This window comes from Zalophus californianus, chromosome 5, assembly GCF_009762305.2.
Source record: "Zalophus californianus isolate mZalCal1 chromosome 5, mZalCal1.pri.v2, whole genome shotgun sequence".
NCBI lineage: Eukaryota > Metazoa > Chordata > Mammalia > Carnivora > Otariidae > Zalophus > Zalophus californianus.
In genome coordinates this window covers 120,326,974-120,354,404 of record NC_045599.1, presented here as the reverse complement: position 1 = coordinate 120,354,404, position 27,431 = coordinate 120,326,974, and the positions used below count along the sequence as shown (strand labels likewise).

The window sequence follows — 27,431 nt, the reverse complement described above, 5'->3', positions numbered from 1 at the left end:
CAGGACCTATGCCCACCCAGGCGGCTTCCCTTGGCCCGCCCCGAGCAAAAAGTGCAGACCGGTGCCCAGAGAGACCCTGGCGGGTAGGACGTTCGGTAGACGCGCCCTTCGCAGTCCCCGGATGCTGCAGCCGTCTTTGTCCTCCCACCTGGCCAGCAGTGCGCGCTCCACACTCACCGCAGCATTGTCTGGGGTTTTCCGGGTCTGGGAGCCTTGAGATTTCTGCTCCTGGCTTCTACTGTATCTTCCTCTTTGAAATGAATATCATTTACAATAACATCTCTCCGTTTCCTAACGGAAAAAAAAAAGTTTGCTTTCATGTTTCTTTGCAAAATCCTCGTTGTCTTTCTCAGTATAATTACAGAGAAATATCTGGGGAGGGGTGTTTGGGGGGTAGTGTGTGTTTGGGGTGTTTTGTTTGTCTTTGCTTTACTTGTAAGTACCACCATCGTCGTCAGCGTCGTGGCTGTGAGTGCAAGTGTGGAATGTGTAAGGAGAAAGCAAGGGTCCCCTAACACCTGAGGACCTGCCTGACTAGGCTTTGAGAAGTGTTTCCCCTGGCTTCTTCTTTTATATTAAAGATTTTATTTATTTTATCTTAAAGGGGGAGGGAGGGGCAGAGAGAGTGAGAGAATCTCAAGCTGACCCCTTGCTGACCACTAAGCAGATGCCAGGCTCCATATCAGGACCCTGGGATCACGACCTGAGCCAAACCAAGAACCGGGTGCTTAACCCACTGAGCCACCCAGTCGCCCCATCCCCCTGGCTTTCTGAATGTTCCCTAAGGAGGGGCAGGTTTAGGGTTAAGCATAACCACTAACAAAAGTTGCTGCCACACTGTAGGCCTCAAAAAAAGTGAGCCTTAACGTCTGAGTAGGTCAAGTAGAATGTAAGTGATGGAGAGATATTGACCTGCAGAAAGACCCCACTAGATATGCCCTAGCCCTTTCTTAGTGCTAAAGCCCTCATCTGTCCAAGGTAGATTGAAAAGGTGTTACTTTATTCCATAGTCTGACCACAGGATGATAGCTTTGCTATTTCAGATCAGAAGGAATTCCTCCTCACATCTGAATGTAGGCTTATCTTATGAAAGATATGGCTGAGAGAAATACTACCTGAGAAAGGTAAAAGCAATCTCAAAATCAAAGAACTGGGTGGTGCTATGTACTGTATCTTAGTGTTGTCAGGGGCTGTCCTGGGACTCACAGGTAGGCGTTGGTGTTCTCTTTAATACAAAGTTTTATAGAACACCAACATCAGAGAAATCCACGCACTGCCAGTGATGGATCAGGACGAAAATAAAACTACTCTGCAATCATATCTGAACAGGAGCACATGAATATTACCCTAACCACAAAAATGTTCCCTGTTTAGCAGAAATGGGCAGACTTACAGAATAGCTACAAGGGAGGCATCCTTGGATAACTTGATATATTCCCCCGAGAACTTTGGAATGGACCTGAAAGTAATCTGAAGTTCAGAGGCATGACGTTACAGGATGGCTTATAAAGTGGAAAGGAGAAACTTCTTTAACCTTTACAGTGATTGGATATTATAAGGGGGGGGGGGGTGTTCCAGATGGCAGGGAATTGAGTGAAAGTGATTATATTACACTATTTTGGGGAGATGATAAATTTCATTTATGATTTTCAGAGGCATTTAAAGAAATAACCTAAGTTAAGTTTTGCTTATGTTCATGAAATAGGCTAGACTGAGTTTTGCTTACATGGCTTAAATGGTTCTGTCTGCTTGGGGGGTTTCAGACCTGGTCTCCATTTGAATTTATATGAACCATAGAAGACCCCAAATATCCAAAGCAATTCTGAGGAAAAAGACAAAGCTGGAGGCATCATACTTCCTGATTTTAACTATACTAGGAAGATATAAGAATTAAAAAATTAATAAGCTAATAAAATGGTACTAGTATAAATGTAGACACATAGATTAATGGAATAAAATAGAGAGCTCAGATTTAAACCCCTACATACACAGTCAACTAATATTAGATAAGGGAGCCAAGAGCACCCAGTTGCAAAAGGATAGTCTCCTCCACAAATGGTTTTGCGAAAACTGGATGATCATGTGCAGAACAATGAAATCAGAACCCTACCTTATACCGCTCACAAAAACTAACTCAAAATGGATCAAAGACTGTATTACATTATTATAATTATAATCTTGAGTATATAACTACAAATTTTTTCCTTGTAGTTACCATGACTCTTACATAAAATATCTTAAACCCATTTCAAACTGATAATACCCTATTTTGAATTGATAACAAATTAACTTTGATAGCATTCCTAAACTTTACACTTTTACTTTCCCTCACATTTTAAGTTATTGATATTATATTTTGCATATTTTATATTGCATGTCCAATAACAGATTATTATAGTCATGGTTTTAATATATTTGTTTAAAAACATTTTTTAAAAAGATTTTATTTATTTATTTGAGAGACAGAGAACAAGCAGGGGGAAAGGGGGAGGGAGAAGCAGGCTCCGCACTGAGCAGGAAGCCCAATGCGGTCTCAATCCCAGAACTCTGGGATCATGACCAGAGCCAATCCTCAACTGACTGAATCACCGAGGAGCCCCTGCTTTTAAACTTTTAAACTAGAGTTGTGATAAATTATGAACCACCATCACCATATTACAGATTTAACCTTATATAATTATCATTACCAGCGAGTCTTATACTACTGCTTATGTTTTTATGATGTTAATTAGCATCCTCTTAATTCTACTCAAAGAACTCTCTTTACCATGTCTTGAGAAACAAGTCTAGTGGTAATGAACCACCTCAGCTTTTATTTGTTTGGGAAAGTCTTTACCTCACCTTCATTTCTGAATGACAGCTTTTCCAGGTATAGAATTCTTGGTTGACAGTTTTTAATTTCAATATTTTAAATATATCATCCCATTTTCTCCTGGCATGAAGAATTTTCTATTCAGAAATCTGCCAGTGGTCTCATTGGGATTCTCCTCTATGCAACTTGTCTCTTTCTGTTTCAGTAGAGATAAAATTGATATATAACATGATATTAGTTTCATGTGTACATGATTTGATACTTGTATATATTGGCAAATGATCACCACAATAAGTCTAGTTAACCATTACCACACATAGTTACAATGTTTTTTCTTCTGATAGGAACTTTTACGATTTACTTCCTTAGTAATTTTCAAATATAAAGTACAGTGTTATTAACTATAATCACCATGCTCTACATTATATCTCCATGACTTATTTATCACTGCAAGTTTGTACCTCTAGACCACCTTTGCCCATTCTGCCCACCTTCCACCCCTGCCTCTGGCAATGACCAATCTGTTGTAGCTATTTAGTTTTGTTTCAGATTCCACACTTGTGAGATCATATAGTATTTGTCTTTCTCTGACTTATTTACTCCTGCACAGTGTAAATGTGGTGCTGCGCTTATGAACCAGCCAGACCCAACCACAAGGGGCACTAGGACCAAGAATACAACCCTAGGGAGCATCTACCAACCTCTGAATTTGAAACCTGCTCCCTGCAGAGAGCAGTACCTCCCAAAGGAGGAAGCTTTCCCACGCTGCTGGCAAAAGTGCTGCAGAAATCTGGGTGGGTAGGGGAGAACCAGCGGGATGAAACCATGGATCCCACAGGGCACTGCAGCTCCATAGTCAACTTGGTTTAGAGCCCACACAGCTGAGATCTGAAAGGCTCATACCCATCAAAAAGTGAAATAAGCGGTGAAGGGGTGCCTGGGTGGCTCAGTCATTAAGCGTCTGGTTCAGCTAGGGTCATGATCCCAGGATCCTGGGATCAAGCCCCGCATCGGGCTCCCTGCTCGGCGGGAAGCCTGCTTCTCCCTCTCCCACTCCCCTTGCTTGTGTTCCCTCTCTCGCTGTCTCTGTCAAATAAATAAATAAATAAATAAATAAATCTTAAAAAGAAAGAAAGAAAGAAAGAAAGAAAGAAAGAAAGAAAAGTAGTGAAATAATAAATGGAACAAATATGTATTCAAACAAGAAACCCCTATCCCCAGTATATCTGAAAGACTTCCCCAGAAGTCAAACAAACCCAAGTCCTAATGTAGAGGACGGTCTGGAGGAAGAGCTTCCCCAGTGTAAACCGACTTCTAGGGAGACAAGAAACCCTAAGCAAAGTCATATGATTTAGATAGAGTGAGGACGAAGATCCGGTTTTCACTGGTATACAACGAATCCCTAGGGTTAGCAAGCAAACAAAGATGAGTTCTGTTTTTCAACAATGTGGTAGGACCAATAAATCATTTTCACCATATATATTTAATTCTGTAGAGGAAGTGAAGACACAAGGATGAAGTTTAATCCAGAGTTCCTAGAACTGGCCAAAAGAAAGAAATCATTTTACCCATGTATTTGACTTCTAGGAGGTGAAGAAAAAGGAACAAAGCTAAGTCATACTTTTTAAGATATTGCTAGCAGGAAGATATCATGTTCACCAGTAAACACTGACTTCCACTCAGGTGGCAAATGCAAAAAAAAAAAAAGTCAAGTTGTGATTTCCCAGAACTTGTGAAGAGAAATAACTCATTTTCCCCAGTGTACACAGACTTCTAAAAAGTGAGGAAAAAGGAAAAACTCAAAGTCATACTTTTTTTTATTTAAGTAGGCACCATATCCAACATGGAGCCTTGAACTCACGACCCTGAGAGAGAGAGACCTAAGCTGAGTTCAAGAGTCCATCACTTAACAGACTGAGCCACCCACTGGCCCTCAAGGTCCTACTTTTATACTGCTAGTGGGAAGATATCGAGTTTACCAGTATACAATGACTTCTCCTGAGGTGGCAAAAATAAACAAAGTTAAATCGTGATATCCCAGAACTTGGGAGAGAAAGAAAGCGTTTTCCGCCACTATACACCGACTTCTTGAATGTGAAGAAAAATAAAGAAGTGCATGAGGTAATTTTTATGTTATTGCTAGCAAGAAGATATCTTGTTCACCACCATACAACCACTTCCACTGAGGTGGAAAATATAAACATAGCTAAATCGTGATTTCCCAGGAATTGTAAGGAGAAAGCAATTGTTTTCCCCCACTGTACGCTGACTTCTTGAATGTGAAGAAAAATAAGTCCATGTGGTAATTTTTATGAAATTGCCAGGAGAAAGATACCGATTTCACCAGCATATAACGACTTCCATTGACGTGGCAAAAATAAAGCTAAATCATGATATCCCAGAACTTCTGAGGAGGAAGAAATCATTTTCCCACTGTACACCGACCTCTTGAATGTGAATAAAAATAAAGTCCATGTCGTAATTTTTATGATATTTATAGCAGAAAGATACTGTGTTCACCGGCATACAACGACTTCCACTGAGGTGGCAAAAATAAACAATGTTAAACCTTGATATCCCAGAACATCTGAGGAGAAAGAAATCATTGTTCCCCACTGTACACCGACTTCTTGAATGAGAGGAAAAATAAACAAGTCCATGTGCTAATTTTTTGATATTGCTAGCAGAAAGATACTGTCAGCATACAACGACTTCTACAGAGATGGCAGATATAAACAGTTAAATCTTGATATCCCAGAATCTGTGAGGAGAAAGAAGTCGTTTTTCCCCAACTGTACACCGACTTCTTGAATGTGAGGAAAAATTAACAAGTCCATGTGCTAATTTTTTTATATTGCTAGCAGAAAGATACCATCAGCATACAACGACTTCTACAGAGATGGCAGAAATAAACAGTTAAATCTTGATATCCCAGAACTTGTGAGGAGAAAGAAATAGTTTTTCCCTATTGTACACCGACTTCTTGAATGTGCGGAAAAATAACAAGTGGTAATTCTTAGGATATTGCTGGCAGAAAGATGTCGTATTCACCAGCATAAAAGGACTTCCACTGAAGTGCAAAAATAAAGTTTCATCGTGATATCCCAGAACTTGTGAGGAGAAAGAAATCATTTTTCCCCACTGTACACAGACTTCTTGAATGTGAGGAAAAATAAATAAGTCCATGCGGTAATTCATAGGCTATTGCTAGCACAAAGATGTCATGTTCACCATCATGCAACGACTTCCACTGAGATGGAACGACTTTCCAAACAGAAAGATATCGTGTTCACCAATATACAACGACTTCTACAGAGATGGCAAAAATAAACAGAATTAAATCGTGATATCCCAGAATTTGTGAGGAGAAAGAAATAGTTTTTCCCCACTGTACACGGACTTCTTGAATGTGAGGAAAAATAAACAAGTCCATATGGTAATTTTTTGATATTACTAGCAGAAAGATATCGTGTTCACCAGCATACAACGACTTCTACAGAGATGGCAAAATAAACAGAGTTAAATCGTGATATCCCAGAACTTGTGAGGAAAAAGAAATCGCTTTTCCCCACTGTACACTGACTTCTTGAATAAAAAGTCAATGTGGTAATTTTTGGACATTGCTAGCACAAAGATGTCATGTTCACCAACATACAACGACATCCACTGAGGTGGCAAAAATAAGCAAAGTTACATTGTGATATCCCAGACCTTGTGAGAAGAAAGAAATTGTTTTTCCCCACTGTACACGGACTTCTTCAATGTGAATAAAAATAAGGAAGTCCATGTGGTTATTTTTATGATATTTCTAGCAGAAATATAACGTGTTCACCAGCATACCACGACTTCCACTGAGGTGGCAAAAATGAACAGAGTTAATCGTGATATCCCAAATTTGTGAGGAGAAAGAAATCGTTTTTCCCCACTGTACACCGACTTCTTGAATGTGAGGAAAAATAAACAAGTCCTTGTGGTAATTTTTTGATATTGTTAGCAGAAAGATATCGTCAGCATACAACGACTTATACAGAGATGGAGAAAATAAACAGTTAAATCTTGATATCCCAGAACTTGTGAGGAGAAAGAAATCGTTTTTCCCTATTGTACACCGACTTCTTGAATGTGAGGAAAAATAAGCAAGTCCATGTGGTAATTTTTATGATATTGCTAGCAGAAAGATAACCATGTTCACCAGCATACCACGACTTGCACTGAGGTGGCAAAAATGAACAGAGTTAATCGTGATATCCCAAATTTGTGAGGAGAAAGAAATCGTTTTTCCCCACTGTACACCGACTTCTTGAATGTGAGGAAAAATAAACAAGTCCATGTGGTAATTTTTTGATATTGTTAGCAGAAAGATATCGTCAGCATACAACGACTTCTACAGAGATGGCAGAAATAAACAGTTAAATCTTGATATCCCAGAACTTGTGAGGAGAAAGAAACCGTATTTCCCTATCATATACCGACTTCTTGAATGTGAGGAAAAATAAGTAAGACCATGTGGTAATTTTTATCATATTACTAGCAGAAAGATACCATGTTCACCAGCATACAACGACTTCCACTGAGGTGGCAAAAATAAGAAAAGTTTCATCGTGATATCCCAGAACTTGTGAGAAAGAAATCGTTTTTCCCCACTGTACACCAGCTTCTTGAATGTGAGGAAAAATGAACAAGTCCATATGGTAATTTTTATGATATTGCTAGCAGAAAGACATGGTGTTCACCATCATACAACGACTTCCAGTGAGGGGGCAAAATAAAGTTACATCGTAATATCCCAGAACTTGTGAGGAGGAAGAAATGGTTGTTCCCCACTGAACACTGACTTCTTGATTGTGAAGAAAAAGAAACAAGTCCATGTGGTAATTTTTATGACATTCCTAGCAAGAAGATACCACATTCACCAGTATACAATGACTCCACTGAGGTGGCAAATATAAACAGAGTTAAACCGTGATTTCCCAGGACTGGCCAGGAGAAAGAAACCAATTTGCCTCTGTGTACACCAACTTTTGGAAGTGAAGAAACAGGAACAAAGCCAAGTCGTACTTTTTAATGTGGAATATATAAGGGACCTGAGTGTAGTCAGAGACCTGTAAGGAAAAGGAGAACTTCAGAGCCCAAGAAGCAGAACTGGACATTGAACTCTGAAGTCACATCTTAATACTTTTTTATTTCGCAAGTTTCACCAATGAGAATCTCTTCCTGAGGGAAGATAGAAAAAGGCTCCTGCCCCGACCTCAGAACTCCTTAGACCCAAAGATGCAGGGGCAACAGCGGTAACTCATGCTGTACACGGTGTGACCAATCCACTCCAGGCAGCCTGAGAACACCCGGACGTGCCTCCCCCAGGCGCGGAGGCGAGGTCTGGGGTGTTCCTGCTGTGAAGGATGCCCACTGTCAGGTCTCCCTGTCCAGCTGTGTGTGGCCAGGTGGGTCGTCCTGGTGGAGGGAAGCTGCTGGTGGGTGAGTGGCTCAGGCTCTTCTTCAGGGTCCATCTCTCCTGAGGATGCTTCTGGCTTCTTCTGTGTCCCGGGCCCGAAGCTCACAGTAGGCAGAGCGGGTCTTCGTTCCAAGGTGCTCTGGGCTCTGGGACAGACGTCGTTTTGCAGGTAGACCCAGCGAAGCCGCCAACAAGGGCTGGAAAGCAGTCGCGAGTCCAAACCACCACCGTGGCCTGGGGACTCTCCCAGCACAGGATAGAAAGGGAGCAGGCGAGGCCCAGAATCTTCTGAGCACAGCACAGATGGAGGCTGGGGCTCTGGTGCCACCTCGGTGGAATCCCAAACCCCTTTCACACTGCCAAGAAAACGCTCCATCGCGGAGGAGGCCTCTGATCGGGAGGACTCAAGCTTTGCACAGATTAAGTTGGCAAAGCCTGCAGCAGTACCACAACCTGGCTATTTGTGCTCTCCCGGGCTTGTGGGCGGAGGCAAGGTAGAAGTCATGAGACCAGTGGTAACAAATCAGTAGACAAAACGAAACAGGGTAACATTGTAGAGGACACCCAGAACCCCAGCTCCGGGTCCTTGTCCCATTACCATAACAAAGCGGAAAGAAAACAAGCCGAAATGAAACGGAAAAATAAGCATACCGTACAGAAACTAACCCAACAAAGAAAATATACGATATTAAGGGCATGAAGAGGGTAGCTTCTGAGCGAGCGCAAGTTCCAAACCGGCAGCCTCACGTGTCGTCACTCAACGATGGACAGGCCGGCCCAGGGAAACCAGCGGTGCTGGGACTAGGAGATGGCACAGAGAACCTTGGGGTCCTGAGCAGGAGAAACTGCTTAGTAGGCACTAGGGATGGTGCCTAGTATGGTGCCTACTGGTGCCTGCTACTCTTGCCGAAACCAAGAACTGTCGGAGTGGAGCTACAGGCCATAAAGCAGACACAGTGCTCCTTCTGTCTGGCAGGACTGGAGCAGCCTGCACAAAGCCCAGCGACCCCGCACCTGCCGGGCCCAGACGGGGCTTCGCTCTCTGGCTTGTAGGCGAACGCAGGCCAGCAGGCAGCTGAGCGGTGAAACGCTCAAGGAAATCAGTAGAATACATAGTAGAGTGAAATTCAGGAAGTAACAAATAAAATAAGCATTCGATAAACTGCCAATGTCAAGAGACGTTGGTGGGAACCCTTGTTAACACAGAAGGAAATCAAAACGCGTGGATTTCAAAGGAAAATACACTGCAGGGAAATAAGAAACCAAGGGAGCAAATACACCCAGAGAACTCACCCAAGGAAAGAAATTGCAAACATGCTAAATGGTGCTGTCCTACGATTATGACATTCCTGTCAGCGGAATCTGGTATTCGGTACACATAAACCGAGAGGAAGGAGGACTAAGAAATGCCTGACACGACTAAACCCGTATTCGTGACACCTAAAAAAATCTCATCAGCCTTCTGCACGGACTCCACAGCCGCCTTCACTTGTGAACACAGCATTGCCATGATTAAGAACTCGACTTCTACAGGGTCATTAAACAAAAACATAGCTAAATCAGGATTGCCTTGAACTCGCTGCGCACAAGAAATCTTTTCAGCTAGTGGACACTGACTTCTACTGGACTCTGTAATAAAAAGCACAATTACGTTTGAACTTCCTATTGCCGAAACATCACTTGGGTACTGCTAGGAATGACCGGCTAAGGCAGACTGTCTCTTGCAGAATCAAAACTTCCGACGATGAAGAAATTGTTTTCATCAGTGTATACCGATTTTACAGACTTTCTTTCTTTTTTTTTTTGTTAAAGATTTTATTTATTCATATGACAGAGACACAGCGAGAGAGGGAACACAAGCAGGGGGAGTAGGAGAGGAAGAAGCAGGCCTCCTGCCAAGCAGGGAGCCCCACGTGGGGCTTGATCCCAGGACCCTGGGATCGTGACCTGAGCGGAAGGCAGAAGCTTCATGACTGACCCACCCAGGCGCCCCCAGACTTTCATATTAACAAATGATTGGCCAACGTTGTGTTTCCAACACCTAACGTACTATTGAATCTGGAGAGCTAGGTTCTTGTCTCATATAGTTGAAGAATGTACCTCGTGGACAAAGGAGAGTGAGGAAAGCCATAGAGTTTTATTAAGCAAAGCTCTCGGGAGTTAGAGGGGTCTCGACAGGGTTGCCACTGACGGCTTTTAGTGGCAGTCTTTTATCGAGAACTGACTGGGAAACTTGTGACTTGAGATTCTTGTGCCGTCTCGGTTTGAGCATGGACTATGAAAACACCCTTAATGACTTAATTCTTTGTGGTTTGTTCATTTTCTATGATATACCGTAGCCGCCAAAGGAAAAAAAACCCTGACCATCCACCATGGGAGGCCGGTGGTCTGTTTCCTTCTATCTTGTTCACTCTGTCTTGGTGTTTCTGCCTGCCAGGAATAGTCTCAGAGCCTAGCCAGGAGCCCCTATCTTTCCCTCCCTATATCTTAACCCTTTCCTTATCCACTGTGATTAAGAAATCGCTTTTGCCTGTTTACACATTTTGATGGCATAATAAACAGAAACGCAGCTAGATCTAGATTTACAGAAGTTGCTAGGATGAAGAAATTATTATTTCTCCCAGTTTAGACCGACTTTGAAAGGGCGAATCCAGCATTGGTAGGACTGAAAAATCACTTTTGCCAGTACACATCCGACTTCTAAGGGCTAATGATGCAACCATTGCTCAGACAGAACACCCCAGAGCTTACTCCAAATCAGAAATGGCTTTAGCAAATATACACTGACTTCTGTGAGGCTGACAATCAGAAACAGTTAAGTCTGAATTTCCAAAATTTCCCACAAATAAGAAATTTTTGTAGTCTGTTGATTGGACTTCTCCAGGACTTAGTAATAAAGACCATAGCTAAGGTGGACTTCCTATTGCAAACAGAACAAAACAAAACAGAAAAAGCAAAAACAATGAAATACGACCCAAAAAGTCAGTTTTGCCATTGGACTCCTTCTGTCGGACCCAGGAACAAGCGTATTTGTTTCCAAGCCACAATTTGCTACCGTTGAGAAATGGCAGGCCTGATAAACAGGTACAGTTTCCTGGAAAATCTGGACATACTCGGTCTTGAACGGATCTCAGATATGCCAGGCACGGGTTTTTCGGACTTACTAGCAGTGGAAAACTTTGGCTCAACTAAAGCGCCTCACCTTGCGCTAAGAAATGGCTAACCCGGGATTTGGTCGGACTAAGAAATCTCCAAGGCAGGATTAAATGCTGATTTGCCAAGAGTCAACGTGGACTTCCTTTTACCAAGAAGTCCGAGGCCTGGCTACCCCCTCGATCCGCCTAAAGCCGGGTCTGCGGCGGCTGAGAGAATCGCCTTCGCCGCGGCTCCCGGTCTCTGGAACAAGCTGTGGAAATCGCGGCCCGACTACACCGGACTTGCTACCGCAAAGAAAGCCCACGCACCGCTAAGTCCAAAGCTGCTAAAAAGCAAGAAATGGATGATGACCGCCAAGTCCCGAGGTTCTGAGACAGAGAGCCCCGCGGCGCGGTCAGTAATTGTTCTCATGTCGGGAGGGAGGCGGTCTGCCCTGCTGTCCTCGCTGGGAAAGAGAGCGCGCCGCCCGGCTCCGCTAGCGAAGGGCCACAGAGAGGCGGCGGGCTGGACCCTCGCCGCCGCGCCGCCACCAAGACACCTTACGGTCGGAGGAAGTAGGGAAACCGCACCTTTGAAATGGCCAGATGGGCGCGACTAGAGAAATGCGAACTGGGCGAAACTAGCGGCGTTGCCCCCGAGAAACAGCCGCGTTGCCAAGTCAACGGTGCCGTCGCTGAGAAACAGTCCAGCTGTGACAAACGGGCGGCGCTGCGACAGACACGGGGCACAGACCCGCGCGGTGACAGACACGCCGGCGGCTCGGAGCTACCGGCCGAAGGGCTAGGGGGAAGGCCGGGGAGTGCGACGGGCAAAAGGCCGGCGCTAGCCGTCCAGGGACAGAGGAAGGGACGGCACCCAGCGCCCCTGAACTTTGCTCCGGGGCTGTTAGTGGCGCCGGAGACCGGCACTGTCTGGTGGGCGCCGCGACTGAACGCGGTGATGCGAAACAGGCGGTGCGGTACAGAAGCCGCGCCCCGGCCGAGGATCACCTGGCTCGGCGCCAGCTCGGGTGCTGCCCCCGCCCCCAGGTCCCGGGCTTCCCCGCTCCACTGCGACCGCGAACGGAACGCCCCCGGCTGAGCGAATAGACGGCCGATGCCAGCGAAACACACGGCCACCGGGAGAGCGCCAGCCAGGCTCTGCTTGCCAGAAAGTGGGAGGGCGCACGGTCGGCCGTGCTCCTGGTGGAGCCGAGGCCGACAGGCGCCCACAGGGGGCACCCATCGGAGCTGGGACGAGCAGGGGAGCGCACGGAGCCCAGAGCGGTGCCAGTGCCGGAGGGATCGGGCTCGGGGAGGGAGCTGGCTGCCCGCAACCCGCCGCAGGGCTCGGTGCTCCCAGCGTTAGAGATAAAGAGAAATCTCGGTTTGAAATCCGCGTGGAGCTGCGCTAGGGACCCGCGGCTCCCTGGACGCAGTGGGGCTGGGACACCTTCAGCGTCTGCCCCGCAAATGGTTGTGGTGGAGCCAAAAACCAACATCCCCTTTCTCGGATTATTTGTGCTCCCCGAAGCAACCACCAGCCCTCACAAGGAGTTGCACTGCCAGTGGGAAACCCTTAATTCAGAACTGGGCGTTGCAGCAACCCTTAAACTGCCTGAAAGTGGTGCAGGTACTATTGCTCCCACTCCCCGCCCCCCGATCAATCCCGTCGGGTATAAGGAAACCTTTATTTTTATTTATTTATTTATTTATTTTCTGAGACAAAGCCAGGAGGGTCTCCCTGGAACAAATTTTCCTCAAGGGAGAGACTTCCCCACTCCCTCCTCAGTACCACTGGGCGCATCTAACTTTTCCCTTTATGGGAATACATAGGCAAACCCCTACTGGGAGTTGTGAGGACTCAGGGTTCCTGGCCACTTAATCTCTGGACAACCAGTTTCTAAACTCCAGGGCCTGAAGCTAGCATTCTGCCAGCCACAGCCCCCTTCTGCTGGCCATCCCTGGACACATAATAGCCCTCTAACACCTCTGACCTCCACTTAGCCTGATTCCACTACTCCCTCCACCCCCTTCCCTAACCACAAGGACTGGCAGCCATTCAAGCTCCTACCCAAGGAATTGGCTGCTCCCTGGGGCTTGTCCCACCTCTCCAGGACATTCATTCCTATGCCACTCTGCCTGTCCATTAGGACAATAAAATTTCAGTCTTTTTTCCCCTATTAGATACCAGGACCCAAGTCACTATCATTCCAGGAACTCCCTCTCAAATTCCAAAAGGAAAGTCCTACTTAGGGGGCATTCCTGATAAAACAATCAAAGGTGGAAGACCATTGGGATGTAACCATTGGAACCATTCACTTCAAACGGCCTCCTCTAGTGGTGGCCCCTGGCTCTTTCTTTTCTTACTATAGGCATGGAGGCATTGACAGGATGCCATGCCACATGGAATAAGCCCAAGCTCTTGTACTTCCTAGTAGGACTGCCAAATGGATGCCTGTGACTCCCCCTCTCCAGTCAAAATGGTAAATACTCCCTAGTATGCCTTAAACAGAGCACTGAAGGCCTATGCCCTATCATTAAAGGTATGCTTCAGACAAGAGTCATTAATCCAAAAGCTCCCTTTTCATAGCCTCATTTGGCCAGTACTTAAGCCAGTCACTAATGCAGGACACCTCACCATTGACTATGTATCCAAACCTCACTGCTCAGTTTCCCTGATTAAGGTTCCAATTCCTGATATTATAGAACTGATTGAGGACATACGACAGGCCCAAAGAACATCCTCTGCAGTCATTGACCTAGCTAGTATGTTCTGTTTTGTTCCCACTGTATAGGAATCCCAGGCTCAGTTTTCTTTCACTTTTGAAGGGACTCAATATACATTTACTCAGCTCCCAGTGGGATATTTAAACGGTTCTACAATTGCACATAACCTCTGCTATCAGGTTTTATAAGATTTAAATACCTTACAATTGGAAAGGTGCCATTTTGGCATTATATTGATGACATTATGCTGAGGGACCTGACATTATTCCCTCTGAGGAGGCAGTATAGGCAGATTTGCACACCTTCACAGTCACATTTACACCCCACATTTATGCAGGCCCAGTTTTATCTGTCAAGTTTCTAGGCATCATCTGGTCCTCTCATTGCAGAAAAACTAAAAGATAATTGGCTGTGTTGATCCTATGTGAGAAAACTGAAAAAGGCATATGCTTCCAGAAATTATGAAATGTAGAGGTGCCTGGGTGGCTCAGTCAGTTAAGTGTCCAACTTTTGATCTCGGCTCAGGTCCTGATCTCAGGGTCCTGAGATAGAGCCCCACTTCAGGCTAGGTGCTGGGCATGGAGCCTGCTTAAGATTCTCTCCCTCTCCCTCTGCCCCTCCCCACCTCTCTAAAAAAAAAAAAGAAGTTAAGAAATTATGAAATATGTTTATAAATTTGCAAATTTAAAAAGTGCTGGTATAACACTCAGTTCACAATACTTCTTAGTTTTCCCTAGAAATTAAGGCTTCTAAGGGTTAAAAATTCTAAATAATATATAATTAAAGCTACTGGAAATAATAAGGGAAGCATCTTCACATGCCAGAAACATAGGAGGTGTTTTCAGTAAGACAAGGTGTGAAGAATGGGGGTGTGTTTTTTCTTAAGGGAAAAAAAAGTAATTTTGTTTTAAAGTGAGGCTGATTGTTTAAAGAAGAAAAACAGAACAAAATTGGAATGTAGAAAAGAAAGTTGTAGAAAGATTATAGAAAAGGAATGTTTGAAAAGGAATTTTAATGTATGGTCAAACTGGCTGAGATTAAAATTCATTTACTTAAAAATGAATTTTAATATCAAAAGTAACCTGATGCAAAATTAGAATTTGCTTTTTTCTCTGTTAAAAGGACAGTTTTCTTGGATTTTTGGTATGTTTTGGATAACAGATTATGTAAAGTTTCTTTACTTTTTTATGATAAACTATTTTTATTACATAGTATTTAGTAGTCATATTCAATCAAGAAGGTCAACAGAAACTTGTAAATATTCTGCTAAATAGCACACTCTACATACATATATTTTCAATGTGGTAACATTGAAATAATCCATTTCCTTTGTTCACATAGTTTTGCAAGCTGGGGAATAAATAAGGATACAAACACAGAAAAACTTCTTTTCTTAAACTGGTAAGATTAACGGAGATTACAATTCTATTTAGTGATAAACCGATGATTGACCCTGACCCAAGGAACACAAAACTCAAAAAAGTAGCTCTTGTTCAGAAAAGTGTGGTAGAGGGTGCATAGAAGTGATACCTTGTGGTCTCCATAGTGGTGTATTTGAGGTGATTTTTTTAATTGCTAAACTGTATTACTAATTCATTATAAAAAGTAACTAGTCAAAATTTAAAGCATTCTGATCAAAATGGGTCTGCATATGCCTTTCAGAGCCCAACGGGGCTCCATCCAAGGACCCTGGGATCATAACCTGAGCCGAAGGCAGATGCTTAACCAACTGAGCCACCCAGGCGCCCCACATTCTCATCTTCTTTACTGTCCTCAGGGTCTTCTAAACCATCAAGTCCACTAATGTTTCCAGCAGGCTGGCTGCAGACAACATGATCTTCCAGTCCCCAAGAAGGTACTCTCACAGGCAGCCTTTGGATTTCACCTGGGTAAACAGCACCATCTGCTCCATCCCTGGTTTCCTGTGTTGCATTAAGGATCACCAGACTGCAGAACTGGCTGTGTATTCCGCACTGCAGCAACATGACCATTTTGCTCAGAGCAGGTGTTGAGACACCGTGAGATCTTCTGAGGACTCTGGGAATTCTGACCTTCCATTTTCCTTTCTGCTTGATTTTCTAGACTCCTTTTAAGTTCCTTCTCTCTGGAGAAGTTTTCCAGATGTGAAGTTAGACCATTTATCTTTGTCTTTCTCTGTCAGTTGAAGTTTGTAATTGTCCTCTACTTCAGCTAGTGCTAGTGTTACATTTCCAGCAGTCTTCACTTGCTCTTTCCATTTCAGCTCCATGTTTGCAGTTCATTGACATATTTATTGAATTTTGTTTTCTCATCCTGCAAGAGTCATTTACTTTTTTTATATTTTTCTGTTTTGTCAGCAGTTTCTTTGATCACTTCACACACTTGCCCCTTTGTTACACCGTCAGAATCTGTCTCGGCTACAGACAGGGGTGGCTCTATATCTATAGTAGACCCAGCAGTAGCTGGGTCTGCATTTATGGAGGCACCATTCCCTTTTTTGCTGATTCCCAATTTTCTTTGTGAAGACACTATTGCTATTGGCTGATTGGTCTGAAAGTTTATTTGATTTTGGAGCCCCTGGCATTCCTTGATTTTTTCTTTGTAATGATCTGCCGCCATCTGAAGACAAAGTTTCAAGTCTTCAACTTCTCAGTTCATGTTCCAGTCTATCAGTCTTTTCCTGGCCTTTTTTCCTCCACAGCATTTAGTTTAAGTTCTGTCACTGCATCAACTTTTTTCCAAGTGTGCAGTATGCAGATCCGCTATTGTTTTATCTTGCACATATACAGCATCACTAAAAGTTCTTTGGCCAGAAAGACAACTTCTTGCCGAGTTGCCTGAACGTGTTCCTCTGCTTATGAAGTTGCTCCTTAAAAAAAAAAAAAAAAAAAAAGTATCTTCCTTACTTGAGGTTGTAAACAAGAAAGCCCTTTGCAGATTTTCCTTTTCAGCCAACAGAACTACAGCCTGCCAGTCTCTTCTTTGAAATGAGTAATCATGCTTTCTTTTTTTTTTTAAGTTTATTTATTTAAGGAATCTCTACACTCAGCATGCTACTTGAACTCACAACCCCAAGATCAAGAGGCATACGCTCCCCCCTTACTTCCCCGACTGAGCCAGCCAGGTGCCCCTGAGTAATCATGCTATCTTTGTTCCCATCTAAATTCTTTAAAGTCTGGACCTCTGACACAAGCTTGGTATTTTCTGTTTCGGTATTCTTCAAATTGTACCTTATAAAGTTCCTTCTCATCCTTTTCCATCTTCAACTGATGTTCCAGTTGTTCTTTTTCATATTGTGCCTTCCTGAGTTTGTCTTTTAAACTGTCTAATTCAGTTTCTTTTTCAATTGCTTTATGTGTCACTGACACAATATCTTCCTCAAGCCGGAGAGCTTTGGATGTAGCATCATTGTATCTCTTCTTAATTTCTTCATTTTCCATTTTTAATTTTGTGATACTTCAACAAGACCCTTTTGCTCTGCTTGCAGTTGGCCACATCTTTTTGATGTTTAAGCTCTCTTTCCAGTCTTCCAACTTATTCTCAAAGTTGTGTTGTTTCTTCTTCCAGAACAGCAATTAACTTTATTTTTTTTAAAGATTTTATTTATTTATTTCAGAGAAAGAGAGATGAGAGATAGAGAGCACGAGAGGGAAGAGGGTCAGAGGGAGAAGCAGACTCCCCGCTGAGCAGGGAGCCCGATGCGGGACTCGATCCAGGGACTCCAGGATCATGACCTGAGCCGAAGGCAGTCGCTTAACCAACTGAGCCACCCAGGCACCCAACAGCAATTAACTTTAATAGTTCTTTTCTTTCATGGTTTCTTCAATTTTCAACTCAAGAAGACCAGCTTCTTGATTACCACCAACATGTCAGAATTTCCTTCATCTTCCACAGTAAGTAACTCTTCAGCTGGAGAAACTTGAAACTGGAAAGTTGTACTTGTTCCATGAATTTCACCCTTATGGGTAACATAACAGAACTGATAAAATTCTCCATCATCATTTGGAAAGTAATATCCTTGAAATGCTAATACACAATTAACTGTTGATCCTTCTATGTAATGTTCAGGCATAGGAGACCATAAAATTGTGTAATAATCACAAGCAGTACTCCATCCAACCTTGAATATACCAACCCAATCTTTTGGATGTGGATGGATATATGGCGTTAAAGTGTAATGACATTCCAGGTGTGCATTAGGAAGATAACTCTTGGCCACATTTTGAAAGATGACATGGGCAAAGTTGGAAGTCTGCCAAGGGGACTTCTTGAAGAGATGTCACTGTGAATCCTTCAAGGGGCTCCGGGCAGAGGGAGCATTACGGAGGCTTGTGAGCTTATACCACCATCAACTGCCAAACCTCTCCCACCACCACTGCCTCCCTCCACCGACTGGCTACACTTCCCAAGTTTCTTTACCTTTTAAGTATTAAGTTTCATAATAATCTGTGGTTCTATTTAGACAAGTGCTTTAAAACCTTTTTTTAAAATATTTTTTACAAACTACCTGAAGTCAAGTTGTAAATGAAGTCTTTTTGACATGCACTATTTCAAAGTACTTGTTAAATTAGGCTTATTTGAAATGTAAATAAATGTAAAGTATTTGTTAAATTAGGCTTATTTGATATGTAAATTTCATAGGACCTATTGTCAACTAAGTAATACTAAGCCTTTTTTATATTGTATTTTAAGATTGTGGTACACGTGAATGAAGTTTGTTCTCCTTCTGCAAGAAATGGCCCTTCACTGCCAGGCTTTTGCCATCTTGATGTCTTTGTAACATGGCAACACTCTGCTCCTGAATCAGAGAAATTAAGATGGGTGAACAATGGTTGTAAATTAAATGAACAATCAGGGCCATAGGAAACCCAAGACACCTGCTTGGTTCTTCCCAGCTCCCTGGCAAACCCCATTTTTTGGTTTTTGCATTCCTTCACCCACCCTAGTGCATTTAAAATGACTCAAATTATGAATAGACATCGGTGGAAAAACTTCCATAACATTGCAAAAATAGTCTATCAGTAATATCCTGGAATATAATCCATAATCCTATAAAACTGGTTTGTTCCAGAAGCTTCAGACCTCCTTCTGGACCTTCTGAACACCTGCAGCTGGACTTCATTCAACTGCCACTTATTATGGGTTATGAATATGTTCTTGTTATTTGTATGTGGTTTTCCAGATGGGTTGAAGGTTTCCCCTGCTACAAAGCTGATATCCTCATGGTAGCAAAGAAACTGTTAGAAAATGTTTCCCACTTGGTATACCTTTCCCAGTCTCTAGTGATCGAAGAACCCACCTTCACCAGGCAAATCATATGAACCTTAATGAAAGCCTTGCAAACGTCTTGGGATTATCATTGTCCCTATCATCCTCAATCTTCAGGCAAGGTTGAGAGAACTAATGGGATCCTCAAACTTAAAACCTCTAAATTTGCCAAAACAACTGGACTTCCCTGACGTAAGGTATGCTTTTAATTTTGCTGACTGCTCATGGTATCCTTTTAGGAAACATAAACTCATTCCACATTAGATAGTCACCAACAGACCAATGTCTGTTGGTATACAACTTTCTGCTGATCCTTTATTATCTCATGCTAATATGACTGGCTACGGTAAGTCTTTAATGTCTTATGCTAAAGCCTATCATCAACAGGTTAAAGAAGCCTCCCCAGATTCCATTTCAGAGGATCTTGCTGGTCACAGTATGGAGGCTGGTGATTGGGTATTCTGGAAATGTCATTAGAGAAAAACAGCCCTTGAGTCTCATTGGAAGGGACTTTACCAAGTGCTCCTGACCAGGAACACTGCTACAAAATTAGAAGGCACTGAGCCTTAGATACACATCTCACAACTGAAGAAGGCTCCACCTGATATCTGGTCCTGTATAGACACTGGAGACCTCTGAAACAAACTGAGAAGGAAGAGAAGTAGCTGACATTGAGGTAAACTGCTTCTGCCCAAGACAGGGGATCAGGACTTCATACTTCAAACATGAAATACTTTCTCCCTCTTTTCTTTTCCTTTACTTTGGCATTGGCCTGGAAAGACCACCCTCATTCATATCTCCCAGGCCACTGCTAAGGGGAGTAACCTTTCAGATTGTTGGATTTGTCATCAAAGATTCTGATCTATCCATGATGCTAGAGATCCATCCTGTCATCCTCCCTGTGACCCATTTCTCTTCTTTTCCTAATGTCACTGCAAAATACAATCAATCACCCTTAGAAGTCTCTTACTAAGTTCAGCTTTTATGGCCAGAACATCCCAGTGCCTTGTTTTTACCTTTCTCTAATAATAACTGGACTTACCCAATGTGTGAACTAGACTAACACTATCTTGGACAAAACTACTATGATGACCATTCCATGATCTGAAGCCTTCTTGAGCATAGCACCCTCCCCAGTTTTTCTTTCTGTTTAATCACACACTTAAGTACAGTCTTGGGACATAACATCCTTGATCTGTTCTGGAGATATGACTGTGATTCTCAAACATTTCCTCCTGGGTGGTCCCCCAGCACATAGTCCCCAACCTTTTGGACTACATTTAGCATGCCTGCACTCTCTATATCATCTGGTAAAAAAGGGAGTGAATTGGCATTGGGTAGAAGAATATCAAGCTAACTTTGACCAAGCTAAGATATTAGTTGCTCAAGCACAGGCTTCAGGTCATGGAATGGTCCTTTATTTTGTATCCCTGGACCCTAGATGTGGCTGTTACATGAGATTAGATGAATCGGGCATTATGGCAGGAACAGCATGGGAAGTTAACTCCATTGGGCTTCTGGTCACTGACAATGCTGTCAGGGAGCAGAGATCTGATATTCTCCTACTGAACAAGTGTTGAGTCTATAAGGCCCTTTAATAAGTGGAGCCCATAATGACCATTCTTCTGGTAAATGTCTGGACTGGTTTGCCTATAAAGGGGTGGATAGACAGGATGTTTGCAAGATTGGCATCCGCCATAGCACAAGCCTCTATAATGCCTACTTACAACAATGAGTGTTCTTTCTAGTGGTCCATTGGGAGCTGAATTACATGCTATCTTTGAGCTGGTAGGATATGAAATCTTTAATGTCTCCCCCCAGCCTCCTATAGAGACCCCCCCATAAATAAATAAAGGAGGGCACATACCCTATTCCTAAAGATGCTTGGTATATAGATGGCTCTAGTAGAGAAAATCCTAGTCACTGGACTGCCATAGCAATCGAACCCCAGACTGATACTATGTGGTTTGAGGCTGGGGATAATAAAAGCAGCCAATAGGCCGAATTGAAGGCTGCCTGGATAGTATAAGTACATATGAACCTTGGCTCTTTACCCTCTGCAAAGACAGTTGGGCTGTCTATAAGGGTTTGACAACCTGGGTGGCCCAGTGGGCTAGGGACAACTAGAAGGTTTTACAGAAACCATTATAGGGAGCAAAATTATGGAAAAATATATGGGAAAGGATGCAGGACCCCACTGTCTTGTTTACTGTTTTCCATGTCTCAGAGCATAGGCCGACCTCACCCCCTGACACTATTGAGGAAGACACCTTAGCAAAGATCAAGACCCTTACCCCATACAAAGTTCAGAATTGGTTGCATGGATTCATAAGCACAGGGGGCATCACAGTGCTTGGGTGGGTTGGAACATAATGAAGGGAGCCAGCATGCCCCTTTGCTGTACTGATGTCCCAGCAGCCTTCAGCAACTGCCTGATCTCCTACCATCTGAGACCTAGGAAGCTTCCACACACCATGCATTCACCTTGGGATCCAACCAGTTTTAGACTGGCAAACTGATTCTATCAGTCCTCTACCCATGAGTCAAGAAAAAAAGTACATCCTAACTTGTGTTGATACAGCCACTGGGCTTACTCAAGCCTTCCCCTGTAAAAGGGCTAATCAAAATGCCAACATCAATGGCCTAGAACAACTTAGTATTGTGTATGGATAACTTTGAAGGATAGATAGTGATAGGAAATACATTTCACTAGACATCCTGTGCAGGACTGAGCTCATGAGCAGGACATACATTGGCAGTATCATTTACCCTATAATCCACAAGCTGCTGGACTCACTGAAAGGAAGAATTCTTAAAGCTCAATCCAGAGCCCTCTTACAGACAGTTGGACATCTTGCCAGAGGCCATATGCTTGTTAAATTTGACAGCCTGTGGCCACACCCCATACACACAGTTAGGTACCAAAACCAGCACGCCTGTGACTGTTACCGTCTGGAAAACAAGGCCTGAGGCCCTGGTTCCTGAGCTCAAAGCAGGCCAGAAGCCACCATGGTTCTGTGCTCCTCAGCCCATTCTCCACAGGGGAGGGGACACTTGAATGGGGGTTGGAATGGCAACTTCCCCCCAGGTTGGATAGGCTATTTCTTGCCAGAGTGTGAGAAGTGTCCTGGACAGCTAAAGTGGTCCCCGTTGATCCTACTGGAGTTGGGGCCAAAACAGTCAACATTTACATTCCAGACAGGCACCTCTTCCACAAGGCACTATACAGCTGGTTACCTAACGTGGTTGTTTGTGCCACCTTTAATTTTACATGTACAGGCTGACTCTTTGGCCCCTGGGCAACATGTTCAGTGTGTCCCTCCTGCTCATGTACCTCAGACTGCCTCTGTCCTCATGACAAGAGTGAAGCCACTAGCATTATCTTTTTTTTTAGATTTTTATTTATTTATATTAAAGAGACAGAGGGAGAAGCAGACTCCCTGCTGAGCAGAGAGCCCGATGTGATGTGCAACTTGATCCCAAGACCCTGAGATCACGACCCAAGCTGAAGGCAGATGCTTAACTGACTGAGCCACTCAGGCACCCCAGCCACTTAGCATTATCTTAATTAGGGGAGAGCATTTTCCCGGACAAGTACCCACTAAGCACTTATTCTTTTGTGTTTAGCCTGCTGGCTGCTCCTCTCTTATTCTGGTAAAGGAAACCCTTTTCTGCAATGGGCACAGACCTACAGGGATGGTTTACAGTGGGATTCATGCTGGATATGTGGTTTTTGCTCCCTTTTTCAGAGGTCTCTTTTACTGTTGCTGTCTGTACTCCTGGTTTATGCTGTCAGCTGGAACACTGGCCAAAAGCCTACCCCTCCATGATGAACCCCTCCATGATGGCTCAGGGAATATTGTGGAAGAGACAGGCGCGTGAGATTGTAAGAGCTGGATTTGAGGGGTGGAGTGTGTGAGCCAGACTAACACCATCTTGGACAAATCTGCCATGATGATCGTCCTGTGACCTGAAGACTTCTTGAGCACAGCACCTTCTTCATTTTTAATTTTTGTTTAACTGCACATTTAAATTTTGTTTAACCACAGTGTTAAGTGCCCTCTTTGGGTATAATGTTCTTAACCTGTTCTGGAGATATGAGTGTGACCCTCAAACATCTCCTTCTGGGTGGTCCCCCAGCACATACTCCCCAGCCTCTAGGGCTAAAAAAGGTCTTATGGGAGGTGGGGTTGTGGGGATCTATTCATCTTGTGGCCGCCCAAAACACACTTCTGCGTGTAAGTCCCTTTAATAAACCATTTCTTGTCAAGCTGGACTTATTAGCATTTTTCCTTCAGTCTTTGGAGTTTTCCTTCGGCCTTTGGAGGTTGTTTTCCCTTTCATGGAATACCCAACTAGATAGAAATACCTATATATATCTTAGTACATTTGCACCCCCACATTCCCATGATTATCTAGATCAGATCTGCCCCCACTCATCAAGAGAACTTACTGGCAACACCTGTGTCTGCAAGACATTTAGAATGACTCTTTCTTTCAGGCTTGGGGATTCTTTGCACTTGCACTTAAAATCTGACTGACCCCTCACTTGAACGAGTAAAATGCAGTAATCCCTGTAAATGAACCTATTAATAGTACCACCCTAATGGGAATGGTCTGTCCTCTATAGGGTTTGTCTTTGTCCTTCTTCTTGGGCTTATGATGCCTAGATGGCTAGTGCACAGCTAGGCAAGGCCTTGTAGGTTACCTAACTGTGCCTGTAACTTTCCACTGACAAACTAAGACATTTCATTGGTCGAATCCCCTGGTAGAAAGGACTTACCAGGAGGCATTCATGACTCAAGATTTGTTTCCTTTGGCAGGGCCATACGCTCCTAGTTAGGAGTAAGTGTAAATGAGAATATGATCAGGAGCCTCTCTTTAACTCTTGAAGATATTGCAGACTCCGTTGCTAAGACAATAGCTGCCCAAAGAAGATCCTTAGATTCTCTGTCCAAGGTAGTTCTTAATAATAGGATAACTCTTGATTCTCTTTTGGCTGAGCAAGGTGGTGTCTGTGCTGTGGCCAACACCACCAGCTGTACCTGGATTAATACTTCTGGAGAAGTTGAAATTCCATTATATAAAATCATGGAGCAAGCCACCTGGTTTAAAAAGTTGGCTCCTTCAGCAGGGTCTTTCCTTATTTGATTTTGATTGGTTTAAGTTAGAAAGTGAAGGATGCTCACTGTTGCCTTTTGTGGCAAGAAAGGACTCCACCATGTCACTAGATCGATCCCCAAAAATGGACTATTTGCCCCTGGTCTTCTGGATTGAACTTTCACTCTACCCTCTTCCTATCTAGTCTTAGTTTTGCATCCATTCTTCAACTCAGAGGGGTTTCCTTTCAGACATGCTCCACAAAAGACTGATAGCTTACAAACCCCAGGATCTTCTAGTCCTGCAGGGTACAGAAGGGCTCTGTACATCTTCAGTGTACTTCCAGATACTTTCTTCTTCTTGGTTTATTTCTGATACAATTGCTTCTAGTAATGTAGGATTATATTCAGTGACTTACTCTAAGAGTACATTCAATTTTAAGGATTTTATTTATTTGTCAAGTTGGGGGGAGAGCAGCAGGCAGAGGGAGAGGCAGGCAGAGGAAGAGGGAGAAGCAGGCTCCCTGCTGAGCAGGGAGCTCAACACAGGGCTCAATCCCAGGACCCTGGAATCATGACCTGAGCCAAAGGCAGACGTTTAACCAACTGAGCCACCCAGGTGCCCTGAGTGCATCCAATTTTAACTCCTAATAAACTCTTGGCTGAAAACTGCATGTCTCCCTGTGGGAGAAAAAGCAGTATTACTTGGGGACAGTATGAACCTGGTCTTGTGAAAGCAGAGTTCAGAGTTCACAGTATAATCCAAATCCATGAATGTTCTGGTGTTAACTGGAACCCCAGGAGGCCCTGTGAGAGGATTCTGCTTTCCCCAAAATGTAGGAAACACAAAGAGAACCTTTCTGGATGGACTAACCTGGAACATCTGCTCAGGAAAGTGAAAAGAAAGTTACAACTTCTCCTGGGAAAGGGGAGAGCTTATCAGGAAGGTGACAAGTAATATGGCACTAAGTAATCACTCCTCTGAAGTTAGGATTATTGTCAAGGAGGAAGGGAGGAAGAAGGGATAAAAAGATAAAATTTCTCTGAGGTTTCTGAATTGTGCTAAGCTAAGTATTTTTCTGGTTAATACTTAAGACTAAGTATTGGCCCAGACAAGAAATGCCCAAGGAAGGGCAGACTTATTTAGAGTTGTCTGAAGACATCCAAAATTGCTGATCAGTAAATGAGGAATCCAGACCTGTAACATCAGAGTCTGAGCAGGAGATATAGATGTGTGTATCTTTGGTACTACCTTGTATTTCAAGAGAAGGGAATGGTGTACCCATCAGAGGTGGGAGTATATCAAGAAAGGGGTGCATATACTGGGCCACAAATTGTTCTGAAGACTTGACTTGAAGACTTGCTCCTAGATTGGAGCACCTGGAATGACCGAAATATTTCTAGCATTTTCTAGTTTAGAGTGAGCCTATGGAGGACTTGAGTCTCATTCAGAGTAAATCTGAGAGGTGTTCTGTTTCCAGAGTGAATTCCCTAACCCAGCTTAATATCATACATGTTTGCAAAGGAATCATACTAAGAAAACACTTGGGGGAGGGAATAACTATGCAGGGTCAGAGGTAGGAACTAGAGTGCGGAATCAAGTTTTTTTTTTTTTTTTTTTTTTTAATTAACAGAGCAGAGTTTTAGTTAGGAGTCCCTGATATCTGAATATCAGAGAGCTTTCCTCTAATTACAAGTTATATGCTATCCTCTGATAACCACTTTTGGAAAAGTACATTTTTTTAAAACTCAACAAAGAGTAACCGAAATGTCCCATGAAACAGGCTCCTGGTTCCAAGAGCCCATTCAAAGGACTAAGTTAAAAGCTAATCAGATGGGTGGGCTTGAGGTCAAGAGAGGGGGGGATGTCAGCAAAGGGACCATTTGGCCAAGGCCTCAGACTCATAAGGATCCTCAGATTTACACATTAGATATTTCCTTGAACTGACATAGTATGTATAGTCACCATTTTTCATGGACAGGAATGAAAATTGTCATGTCCCAACTTTTAAGATGTTTAAAATTCTGTAATCCTGTATTGAGTACAGGATAATGCATTGCATTTGTCAAGTGTGATGTTTTAAGACTCACCAGATTTTTATTTTACTGTGTGGCTGGCTTGGCTACTTCTGTACTCAGCCACAACTAACCTTCTGTCTTCTCCCTTGAACGGTAAGGCCTAGACATCTGAAAACTACATTTCCAAATTTTCCTTGCCCACAGAGCTGCAGTTAGTCTTTGTAAGTGGAAGGCGCCCTTGCTTGGATCCGAGGCAGGAAAAAGTCATGCCACTAAGGGCTTTGGTGTGTAATAGGAGCACAGTCAGGCTCACACAGCATTGGCTGCTTTCACTTTTCCTGACTGAACTTGACAGGCAGAGTAACTGTGACCAGGAGTTGTTTCAGAAAACAATTTAAAAATGAGAATTTAGAATTAGTTCTCAGACCTAGAAATAAACATAACCCTAGATGATAAGTGCTGATTTGTAAATTTGCTAAACTTAAACATGATGATTGCTTCATTTCTACTGAAACATGGTTGACAGGTTATAATTTTTATTTCTGTAGTGAAGAATCTACTGAAGTCAAAATACTAGATGTCTAACTGGTCATCTCTACAGACCATTTTGATGGGATTGAGGGCTACAGTAACTGTAGGGTGTGATGGCTACTTCCACTGAATTGTAGGACTTACAAAAACAAAAAAAGATTCATGGATTTAAATTTTTTGAACCAGAAATTTCAGTAATGGCCCTGAAAGAAGCCTTATTTCTTATAGATACAGTGATGAGAGAGCCAAAAATCAGACCCCAACTTTGATCATTTTAGAGGCAGAATTAAAATATAAGGTGAATTCACATCTTCACCACACCTCTCATATGCAAGCAGTGGGACTGATTAGCAAGTAATAGAACTCTGTGGATTCAAATGTTAACTTGGGTGGATCTTTGTAAATAT

General features: G+C 43.2%; 1 protein-coding gene and 1 pseudogene across 1 annotated transcript; both read right to left on the bottom strand.

Annotated features, from left to right (window-relative positions):
• Positions 1-8,061: 8,061 nt before the first annotated feature.
• On the bottom strand, positions 8,062-8,640 carry LOC113928477 (annexin-2 receptor). The gene has a single exon (XM_027604392.2). It carries the CDS (start codon positions 8,638-8,640, stop codon positions 8,062-8,064), a length of 579 nt encoding a protein of 192 aa, XP_027460193.1.
• A 3,374-nt stretch (positions 8,641-12,014) lies between these two features.
• Positions 12,015-21,074, bottom strand: LOC113928478 (annotated as a pseudogene).
• Between the last annotated feature and the right edge of the window lie 6,357 nt (positions 21,075-27,431).